The 10,968-nt window shown below is 46.4% G+C and overlaps 2 protein-coding genes across 12 annotated transcripts in view; one reads left to right on the forward strand and one right to left on the reverse strand.

Moving 5' to 3' along the window:
- The window catches only part of LOC1269547 (mucin-5AC), a 57,340-nt gene extending 50,002 nt beyond the window's left edge, over nucleotides 1-7,338 (forward strand). For all 10 annotated transcript variants that reach the window (XM_061651949.1, XM_061651950.1, XM_061651951.1 and 7 more), the window contains 9 exons: nucleotides 90-191; nucleotides 276-425; nucleotides 735-857; nucleotides 928-1,022; nucleotides 2,881-2,972; nucleotides 3,101-3,293; nucleotides 3,375-3,510; nucleotides 3,586-3,762; nucleotides 3,866-7,338. In XM_061651949.1, the coding sequence (XP_061507933.1) occupies nucleotides 90-191; nucleotides 276-425; nucleotides 735-857; nucleotides 928-1,022; nucleotides 2,881-2,972; nucleotides 3,101-3,293; nucleotides 3,375-3,510; nucleotides 3,586-3,762; nucleotides 3,866-3,983 (1,186 nt within the window). In that variant the 3' untranslated portion in view covers nucleotides 3,984-7,338. The remainder of the gene's footprint in view (nucleotides 1-89; nucleotides 192-275; nucleotides 426-734; nucleotides 858-927; nucleotides 1,023-2,880; nucleotides 2,973-3,100; nucleotides 3,294-3,374; nucleotides 3,511-3,585; nucleotides 3,763-3,865) is intronic.
- A 110-nt stretch (nucleotides 7,339-7,448) lies between these two features.
- LOC1269546 (vacuolar protein sorting-associated protein 35) lies at nucleotides 7,449-10,828 on the reverse strand. 2 transcript variants are annotated; one of them, XM_308188.5, is made up of 6 exons: nucleotides 10,739-10,828; nucleotides 9,202-10,400; nucleotides 8,452-9,121; nucleotides 8,171-8,385; nucleotides 7,906-8,089; nucleotides 7,449-7,833 (listed from the first exon to the last, which is right to left on the reverse strand). In XM_308188.5, exons 1-6 carry the CDS (start codon nucleotides 10,739-10,741, stop codon nucleotides 7,672-7,674), a joined length of 2,433 nt encoding a protein of 810 aa, XP_308188.4. In that variant the 5' UTR covers nucleotides 10,742-10,828; the 3' UTR covers nucleotides 7,449-7,671. The 2 variants fall into 2 exon arrangements, with proteins under 2 accessions (XP_308188.4, XP_061507942.1); XM_061651958.1 differs by lacking the exon at nucleotides 10,739-10,828 and adding an exon at nucleotides 10,530-10,736.
- Between the last annotated feature and the right edge of the window lie 140 nt (nucleotides 10,829-10,968).

Below are 10,968 nucleotides of genomic sequence, written 5' to 3' on the forward strand. Positions count from 1 at the left end.
TTTCCGAAAAGGAAATCGGTTAAAATAAAACTGCTTTTTCGTTTATTGAAATCTGTTTTCTTGTTTCGTTTTTCTTTCGTTTTTCACAGGTATGGTAGCCCACATCATAGCCGATCACAATCGGTCAAAACTCCAGGAAGCAGAGCTTCAGGCCGTCCAAATCAATTATGCCTGCCACAGCAGCGGTCCAGGTAGGCGGAATTGTAGTTTCTCCCAGAAGCGATTAGATTTGAAATTAACTAATTTTTCCAACGCTCCCCCCGCCGTCCCTCCAGAGTGGCTTCCATGCCCAACACAGGCGTCGAAGAGGAGTACTACAGACTGAGGCATTTTTCCATCACTGGCAAAGGTGTCGTGAACCGGGGCGATTCGTTGAAAAGTAGGCGAAGCAAATCAAACAACAGCGTGGCCAGTTCAAACTCTAGGTAAATGCACGAAACTAAGTTAAGCGTGTAAGCATCCTGGCAACATCCTGGCAACACAGCATCGCAACCGGATTTATCGAAGTTCTACCGTTGCCACACCAGTCGACAGTTTGTGCGTAAAATGCGGATAAAAGCTGTTTGTAGTTTAAGTTTTAATGAACCAATTACGCCAAACTGAGTCACACACAACATGGTGTGAGTGTGTGTAGCAAATAATAAGCTACACACATGGACCTGGTTGGCACTGCTATTGCTCTGGCTGGCACTCGAAACTCTGACCCATTTCCATTCCACTCTATTTTATTACAGTACTGAACATTTAACTCCTGCCGCCGGTGCCGTGGCCGCCGGCTCCGCTCGAACATCGGCAACGTGCAGCTTGGCATCCAGCCGAGAGAGCAGCACCTCTAATCCGGCATCGGGACCGTACAAGTAAGGCGGAGAGGGACGAGTTTTTGGTCGCCAACTAGTGTGTAACACGTGTGTTTCGTTTCTATTCTAGGGTGCTGATGCTGGGTGGACCTGCCGTAGGGAAAAGCTCATTAGTGTCGCAATTCATGACATCGGAATACCTGCATGCGTATGATACTAGCATAGGTAAGCGTTGTATTGTTTATGCATATCCACTACCTTTTACTTGTTTGTGTGTAAGTTGCATCCTGGACTTTTAACTAATTTGATTCCGTTACAATGCTATTGCTACAACGTTCAAACTATGTACAACAACAGCGCACAGCGCACGTTTTAAAAGCAATCGATTTTCCATTAGGGAATAACGCCTACTACGTACGCAATGTGTCGGAGCGCACGATGACATGGTTCCACAAAATGGGCATACATGTTTGCATTAATGTTTCGGACATGCCAAACCAACAACCACGCGTCCCACGGCCCACCAGTTGGCAATGGTACGCAATGGCGGGCGGCGAAAGCCGCACATGGTGCACATAATGGGTTGAAGCGTAATGAAACTGTCAACAGCACCTTGCGAATCGTCAATATTCGAGAGAGGGATAATGGGCCTCGTAGGGCCAACTCGTGTTCAATTACTTGCTGGAAACGCCTGCATTGCCGGTTGCGATCGAATGAGAATAATGGCTTTTCATCGTTACATGTTCCGATCATGCCATTGTCGTTGAGTTTTTATGGCCGCGGACAGTGTTCTTTGTTTTGCGATTCAATTTTCGCTATAGAATTTTTGGAAAATCTTCAACAACACACATCAACATTGTGGTTCTGTATGAAGTTCCATTCTTTGCACAAGAAGAACTTACACCACTTTGCAGCTTGTTTGTCGTGATGAAATTAATTGCTGTGCATCATCAATATGTCACTCAAAAGCCGGTAATTTCCGTCGAAGAAAATCAATTTCCTCTCTGCCGCAGAGAGTAAGCTACACGGCTCCTTAACCCGGTGACAAATATCCCCGCAACAGGGCCAACCGGGCCGGTACAATACGTAACGCTATGTGTATGTCTGTAAACGGGACATCCGCGCGGATGGAACCAATGTCGAACTGTCCTTCGATCGGAGCCAAAAGGACTTAATTAAATTTCCTTCTTTATTCCGCAACGAGGCCGCACGCGTACATCACCTTGACGCGAGTGCTGATTTAATATTGGTCACTAGTGCTTCCCGTTGTCGTCAGGTCAGGATGCTCGGTGTGCTCTTTATCGCCTGTCCCTTGAATGTTTCGCTTACAACGCTTTTTACCCTCCTCTAGCCCATCATACATTAATGTCGGGAATGCGCGCGTCAGCTGCAATGGCTCGCCATCAACCTTCAATAGCGCCCGGTGAAATGGCCGGACATTGCTGACACCTGCACTTTCCCATTGTGTGAAGCTTTTCAGCGATGCGGTGCTCATCACCTTGAACCACAAAGAAATATGTTTCATCGATTCATCAACCAACCAACCAACCAACCAACGGCCATTGTACTGTGGCTGTGGAAATGCTTACAGTGCAGTTGCAACAGAAGACATTGTTTGGCATTGACAATAGCCTGATGGTGTTGGAAGGAAGTAAATGCAATTATTTGTAAAAGATAAGCTCTCTTTCTGCACTGCGTCGTATTCTCGCATGATGCTGCTGCCATGCAGTTATTGAATTGAAAAGCTTTTTACTGTTCCATTCTTGTGTGGCGTGTGGCGCAATAAACGATTTTTGCTCCTGACTACCCACTCCTGGTTCGTTTTGGGCAGTATAATACTGTTTTCTGGATGCTGTTTATTGCTGGCATCTAACTCATAACATTACACTCATTTATAATAACGATCCGAACCGGCATAAACCCCCGTTATTGGAAGAACATTGTTTAATAAGCTGTCCATTCATAGAGTGTACATGATGATTTCGATAAAAATCTAATAAAACCATGCACATCTGCCCTCCTCTTTCCTGGGATGTGGTTTAATTAATTTTGCTCCCTTTCCGTCTTCTTCTCCTTTCCAAAGATGATGATTCGGGCGAAAAAACGGTTTCCGTGCTGCTCAGTGGAGAAGAATCCGAGCTGACGTTCATCGACCACAGTTACTCCGAGATGGCGGTAAGTATGGATGGGAAGAAATTGTTCTGCCGACATCCTTCTCTTTCTCCTCCTCCTCCTCCTTCTTATCCTCCTCCGTTACCCTGCTGCTTCATGTTGATTTTCCTCTAAATTGTTGCATTTTATAGCCCGAAAATTGCATGTCTACGTACGACCCGCACGGTTATTGTGTGATATATTCGTCGACGGACAAGGAAACGTTTCTCATAGCGGAGCGCATTCTGCAAATCCTTTGGACGACGGAAAACATCGCCCAAAAGGCAGTGATACTGGTGGCCAACAAGGCAGACCTGGCCCGGTGTCGGGTGGTAACGTCGGATGGTACGTGCATTCCGATCGGATTGGAGTCATTGGATGGGTCAGAGTGTCAACAAGCTAATCATATTCTCCTCCTCCCAACAGAGGGCAAAGCAATGGCCACACAGTACGATTGCAAATTCATCGAAACATCCGTCGGCATCAATCACAATGTGGACGAGTTGCTGGTGGGTCTTCTCTCCCAGATACGATTGAAGTTGGAAAATCCGGAAAAATCAAGGTACACAAACAAGCGCAGCGGAGTTTTCGATCGAATTTGAATTGTATTAATAAACAACCTGTCGTCTGTTTGTAGGGATCTGTTCCGGAAACGATCTATTCGTAAATCGAAACGTCGAGCCTGTTCGCCGTTGGGTGGTGCCATCTGTCTGGCCGGCATCGGTGGCAGCACCAATCCCAGCACTCCAGTTTCTGGCCCACCGGCTAGTGGAGGCGGCTTCGTCGACACTCCGCCGGGAAGTGCGCACAGCAGGTAAGGACGGGGGTAGCAGATACTTTCCGGGTGATGGGTACGGTAGTAATGGTAGATTTCTTCTCTTGTTTATTCTCTCTCCACTCCCCACGCCCCTCATCAGTCCCAGGAAGTATCGAGGATCGCGAACATCCGCTAGCCTCAAGGTGAAAGGGTTGCTCGGCCGCGTTTGGGCTCGTGATTCGAAATCCAAGAGTTGTGAAAATTTGCACGTGCTGTAAATTACCTTCATCAACTCTCACTTTCGTCTCGCTAAACGGGCACGGGAAAGCGCAGCGCAACTCAATCGAACACGGGCGGGATCACATCCCAAGATCCCCGTCCTTGGCTCGATTGGTTTGCTCTGTTGCTGAGCGATACGAACGAGCGTGCACCACAAAAAGAGAAGCAGCAAAACAGCACTGGATGGCGTCCCCTTCCCCAACGGGGGGGACCTCATACAAGTGCTGCGAATGAGTGATTCCATGAGGAGAGTGCAACCAACTGCTACACTGTTCCGGTGCAATCCGCTGTCCTTAAGTTAACTCTAAGTCTTCATTGCACATGTTGATCGTTTTCCCCCCGTTTGACCTCCCCCCTTTTCTTCCCATTTATAAATGTAGCCGCGCGCGCGCGCGCACTATACGCGCACTATATCAATGTATTTCAAACATTCGAAAGTAAGAGTTTAGCGACAAGTGTTTTCGTATTAAAGTTCCTAAAGTGTGTGCAACCTAAATCGCGCAAATTTCCTTCATGAGGGACCCGGTTTCGGGGAGATCGTGTAATGCCCCTCCAGACAGGATCATGGCTCACGCTCAAAGATCACGCTCACGAAAGGCTAATTCTATTATGCTCTCTTATTTTATCTTACTGTTCATAGTATTCCTCAGACTGGTTCAAATACTATCTAGAATCTTGTTCCAGTGCTTATTGCATGCACAGTTTTTGCAATAGTGAGTTTTTTGTTGTCCATTTTGCTGCGAGGAATCTACAATGAAAGCGCTACTTAAACAGATAAACAGGAATGTAGGTAACATAGTAGTACGGCTGACGATAAAAGAATGATTATCGCAAGCACTCTTTCCAAATCAACGACGAAATCGAACCACTAAAGCTCACTCAAACGATAGTAGCAGAGCTGGTTGGAGCTGGTGGTAAAAGTGCCTTTTCTCAGTTGCCCCTTTGATGGTATGATTGGTTCGGGTTTAACCGGTTTTGCTTCGAATGTTTTCATTTGTGAATATAAATTACAATTATTTCCTACACACCAGGTAGTACACCAGGTTGGATAGCTTTTCAGCTTTTTCCAGTATGAGAATTGTTTCATTTCGAACGATCACCTGAGTATCCAAACATCATGCGATCGATCACACACAACGAACGGCAACATGCTAGAGTCAGAGTAATAGGAGTTTCGATTCAAGCAAGCAATCTGAATCTTTCGCATTAGGCGAATTTGCAATGTTTGTTACTACCGTTTTCCCGATTTGCCATCAGCCATAATAGCTACTGGTAGAAAGATGAATTTCAATTACAGTTTTACTTCTCTTCCTGTTTTGCTCATACCTACAAGCGAATTGTAACGCTTATAAGAGATTACAAAGTTTTACTAGAGCAATAATAGTTCGTTTTGCATTCGTCCGAGTTAATTGTTACCTTCGTAAGACAGACAGATTGGTAAAATATTTCATCAACAATGTATATGACAAAAAAACAAGCGCCAAAGCGCCAAATTGACCAAACATGAATCAGAATACACCACAGAAGTTATCGGTAGTGAGGCGGCAGAGGGAGGAGAGATAGTATAACATTTTGGTATTAAACTGCATGATTATAATATTGAGAACATTTTGTACCGCCGCCAAACATTCTGGTAGACGCGTACAATACAGTTCGAAGTATTTCGTAAATATCATTCGAGTCCCATGGCTTCCTCTCCTTTCTCACATGGGTAGAGAGTTATAATGTGTAGTGTTGTAGTAGGAAGCGGATGTGAGCGTTTTGAAGCAATTACATGCACAAACAGACACAGCCACACACGCAGTACCATTTCCTAGCCCAGTCCTGCCTTGTTTTTTGTAGAGCGTATTTGCCATTGAGCATGATGATAGAGAAAATCAACATAATAGAGGGTAAAGTTTTTTACAATGAAATCAAACCAGAATGTGTAACGTTGTTCCCACAATATAACATTACTATACACACATAAAGAGAGAGAGAGAGAGAGAGAGAAGAGAACAAGAGAGCGTCGAATAACAGTTTTGCAATATGATAAATAATCGATCGCATTAACATGAGACATGATTATAAAGATACAAGAGATAAAAGAAAATAGGTAAAACTAGTTCACAATAGATTTTTTTCGATAGCATTTTTACACAGTACCAAAATTTAACGATCAAAAAAGGTTTACAATTACTCGCGCTAAGTAAAAACAGGCCCAGTACATATATATCAATAAATGCAAACGCAGAAAACATACACAAAAAAACGAACTTACATATGTCAGGAAACGTGCATAGCGAACATACATAAAGATCACATAAAGATCACATAAAGAAAGGAGTGACCGCGCGTGATCGAAATACGCAGTTAAATGCAAAAGGGTACAATAATGAATAGTAGGCGCCGCTCTAGTTGCACGCCAAATCTTAATATTGAGACAGTATCAAAAGCAATCGTAAAATATGTATCAATGGAGCAACACGGTGAGAAAGAGAGGAAGTAAAGAGAGAGTAGATGTTTCCACCCTTTTGACGACAGTAGGTCGCCGTCCCCCTCTTTGTCGTCGTCATCCCTTTCGTCATTAAATCGATATTCTCCGGAGGAGGGTGTAGGCGTGTTTAGATGTACGCACACACACGCACAATTGATGCACCAGATCAACCGCGATCATCATTCCGTTTATGCGTCCCGTTCCGTGTTTCCCGACGCGTTCTAGAGTAGCTTATTGTTTTGCTTTGTTTTAAACGTTACACACGAGTGCGACAATTAGCGTATGCGCATCAGGGTGGATTGGGTGTAAGCAATATAGTTCAATATTGTTGTTTCATCATCACTCAGCGGTTTATATGGTGTTTCCTAAGCACAATCGTGTAATCATTTCCTACCATTCATTATTATGTCGCGTGTACGCACCATTGGAACACAATAGGGAATGTGGAGCGCAATCAAATGTCGCACAGCATTATTATCTGAATGTGATTTGTACTATATGTGGACAAACAGGACCGTGCACAGATTCAAACAAAAACACACAACTTTAACCGTTGTCGTTCCGTTTTCCGTTAGTGTACTCTCCTTAAGAGGGGAACATTGTGTTAAGCAGAAAAGTCGCCAGTCGACCAGTCAGTCTGTCAGTCAGTCAGTCAGGTACAGGTGCGATAAGGAGAATGATATAATGATTGTGCTGACACGATATGGTAGATAGATAGGGAAGCAATAGAGCAAACAACAATTCCAATTTGTTGGGTGCATTATGCGGAGAATCTTGTTGGGTCCAGCAAACAAAGCAAAGAAACATATAAACCTTCACTCTTTAACACACATCATGATTCTTGCTGTTTCTAAAATAAAGTTTAAGATGTAAAAGTATTTGATTGATCAACACTATCAAGTAATATACATCTATAAAGCATTACCGGCTGAATCCTTCATGGACAACATAGGCACTCTTCTGATTTGAAAGAAAAGCTCATGCGAAATTAGTTTCATCCGTACATCGTTTGCTATTTAATGCAGTTTAATTGTTGTAACAGTATACTAGGTAAGGTATTTCATACAAATCTACTCGATCTCGATTCAGTACTCTTCTTAAATATATGTCTCTTTCATATATGATCGTTAAAACATCATGAATAATAATGCTCTCTGCTTCTATCTCGTGCGCATTCGAGCGAGGAAAATCAGTAATCAACAATTCAATGCCTAATTCAACGTAATACCGGCAAAGGACGCCTCTATCCCTGCGTCCGTCGATTCCATTCGGCTGCGAATGTGAGCCAGCGTGTTTTGGTAATGCATCTCGATTTGCTTCGTCTCCTCCGTGGGTTCCAGGTTCGGAAGCTCTTCGTTGATTTTCGCTATCAACTGTGAAATTGTGAAACAAAATCGTCACCGAACGGTCGGGCCTGGTACATTCCCACAGCACACACAACTTACCTGATTGAGCATCGATACGGTGATTTGCGTATTGCCGCGGGTGAAATAGAAAATGTAATGATTCAACAGCTCTACGTACAGCTGTAGCTGTACGCCAACGTCCAGACACTGGGACGCTATCTTGGCCGCCTTCTTCAAACATTCTAGTGTACGCTTCTCGTCACGTAGCTCTTGTCCATTTTGTCTGTAACGGGACGAAAGTGCAGGGGGTTAAAGATGTGTATTTTTAAGAGCATCCCATCCCCCTTACTGTCCATTCACTTACTTTCCACTCCAAAAGAGACTGGCGCATGTAACCACGGCTCTGCATTGGTCGGGTTTTTTGAGCAGCTTCGACGCCGCCAGGGCACAGCTCGTGCGCAGCGGTTCAGCGTTTTCCTCCGTAAAGCAAGTCATTTGTTCGACGGTTGAAATGATCAGCGTAATGGCCGCAAACTGTGACTTGGAGTCAGAAATTTCATCCTCATACAGAGAAAAGGCCTGAAAGAAAAATACGTTAATACACCCGATTCGCGTTGAAAGCCGCAGCAGGGAGAATGACCTTACCTGTGTCATGAAATCGTACGCAACAGCTTCGTGATTGGTGTACGCAATCTGGCCGATGCAAAGTGCCCCTTGCAGGTACATGCGCAGCGCTAGCTCGGGCAGTTCCGACTTTGCCAGCACGGCAATGGTGCTGTGGCAGAATTGTAGGATTTTCTGACACTTTTTGTCCCACATTTCATCTTCTGCCGCAATCGACTTGTACTTGTACGCCAGCTGGTACGCTTGGAACACGAGCGGTGGCAGCACGTACCGAATGCGATGCTGTCCGCCCGTGCCAAAGTGTTTGCGGGCAGCGATCAGTATTTTGTACTGCGTGTCCGGATCGTCCGAGCGCAACAGATGCACGAATCGGCCCACAATACCCTGATCTTCGGCAAAGTCTTCCATGTTGGCCCGGACGTCCGCCGGTTGATCGTCTTGATCGCGGATCAGAGGCGATATGATCGTTAGCACGCTGTCCACCTGTTCGGCCGTCGGTACCAGTGTTTCATTTTCCAGTACATTCATCACGATGTACAGCGCGAGCGCTTTGCGCGAGGTGTAGTCGAACTTTTCCAAAAGCGGCGTAAAGAACTTTAGCTGCAGAATCGTCAGAATGTTGTTGTAGAAATCGACGCACAATCTCAGCAGGCGCGACAGCTCCTGGTTCACCGACAGGGAATGTGAAATGCTAGAAAAGAAGGGGAAGAAGAAGACACCGTTATTGTCAGCCCTCGTTGTCGTTGTCCTCTTTGCGCCCTCTACGCTTACTTTGATAGCTTTAACCGATCCAAAATTTGGGCCGTTGTTTCGAGCACCTTGTCGACGTAGTCCACCCGATCGGGATACACCTTTTGGGCCAGACTGACGAGCGCTACCTGCAGCGAGACCGTGTCCTCCATCGGCATGTCCGTGCGCAATTGCACTATATTTGCTATCTGCGTGCTGAACACCTCAAACAGCTGCACCTCGGCTGGGATGGCAGAAATGATTTCCGTCGTTCCGGCCGATGTCTGTGTGACCTTTCCGTTCCGCTGATTGTACAGTGCCAGCCGATCGATGAGCGAAATAATGATATTCTTCACGTTCACGCCCGGCTGCAGCTGGGCACAGGACTTGAGAAATGGGTCGAGCGTCTGCAGATGAAACTCGTCCGGAAACACCTGAATGATGCACTCCATCAGGTACTCCTGGGCGATCGCGTCACGGCAGCTGACCACCTGCTCCAAAATGCCGGGCAGGATGAGCCGCTGGTAGATGTCGAGCGTGGCCGATTCGAGCTGGGACAGCCGGACCAGATTGGTGCCAACCAAAATCTTCAGCTCCTCCCGTTCCTTCTCCCGGCGAGCCCTTTCGCTCGAATGGCCCTGGTGCTGGATTCGCACCCACAGCTTGTTCATCTCGGCAAAGTTGGTCAGCACAAAGTCGATCGCATCGATCACTGTGCCCTCGTTCTCGTCCCCGGACGCACCAACGTGCATCGTGTCCGGCAGGATGTTGCGCGTACACTGCAGCAGATAGTTGCGCAGAAACAGCCCCCGCAAGGGATGCTGTACGCCGCGACACATTTCCACCAGATCCTTCAGAATGCTGCGCTTCAGCGCACTGTTCGTCTTGATGTACACCAAACCGACCGTAATGAGCAGGTAGAGCCGTGGCACGATATTGCCCGCGTACTGCACATGCTCGTACAGATCCGGCACCTTACGGCCCTTCTGAAACTCGTCCAGAAGGTAGTGCTCGAAGTGCCGCAGCTCGTCCGTGATGGCCATGTACAGCTCGTAGTAGCTTTTGGGCGACAGCAGCGATGTGCGCAGCTCCCCGAGCATGGTCGAGGCGCAGCGCATTGCCTCCATTAGCCGGTCCTTGTCCAGGAAGCGCTTCATCTGGAAGGACTGTGCTCGCACCACCGTCATCGCTTCGGTGAGCAGCTTGTCCTGCTCATCGACAGAGTTTATCGGTGTTTGAGGCTGCGGTGGTAGATAAAACGATTCAATTAGTGTGTGTGGGGATGCGAACGGCCGCTCACTCACGCCCGGCTAATGGCGGAAGGGTTGGGTGATATGAATCACAGGCTTTTCGGTAAAGTGAACAACAACCTGCGACGATTGCCGATACAGTGCCGAGTTGTCCAAATTGGCCGAATTCCAAAGGTACATGATGCCAAAGCACTGTGTTTTGGGGACTGGCTTGTGTTTTCGACCGGCGAAAGGTTTGCGATGTTTACGAGGACGTTTTGCAGTTAGCACTATCGGGGGAGGGGGCGGGAAAATGGGTGGGAATGTGATTATAACCGATTTGCACTTACCATTATTTATTATCTATCCACTCTTTTATCTCTGCTGCTTCTTCTGTAATTAGGTTCTTATTTGCTTTCCTCTCGGAGCATTTGACAGTTGTGGGAGGAAAAACACACACACACACACCTTCGAGCGAGCCGCTTGACGAAACTGTCAGCTTCATACATGGTGCCGTTGCTCTGCGACCGTGCTCCGACAACGGGTTCGTTGAAACGATTGAAATTTGAAATGACCGTTA

The sequence above is a fragment of the Anopheles gambiae genome, chromosome 2, assembly GCF_943734735.2.
Source record: "Anopheles gambiae chromosome 2, idAnoGambNW_F1_1, whole genome shotgun sequence".
NCBI classification, from domain to species: domain Eukaryota; kingdom Metazoa; phylum Arthropoda; class Insecta; order Diptera; family Culicidae; genus Anopheles; species Anopheles gambiae.

What these genes read in the sequence shown, in the direction of transcription:
- LOC1269546 (XM_061651958.1), bottom strand. Translation starts at nt 10,589, where the DNA reads ATGTACCTTTGGAATTCGGCCAATTTGGACAACTCGGCACTGTATCGG. An exon ending in CGTACGATTTCATGACACAG is followed by an intron (nt 8,386 to 8,451) that starts GTAAGGTCATTC and finishes TTTTTCTTTCAG; the next exon opens with GCCTTTTCTCTGTATGAGGA. An exon ending in CCGTATCGATGCTCAATCAG is followed by an intron (nt 7,834 to 7,905) that starts GTAAGTTGTGTG and finishes ACAATTTCACAG; the next exon opens with TTGATAGCGAAAATCAACGA.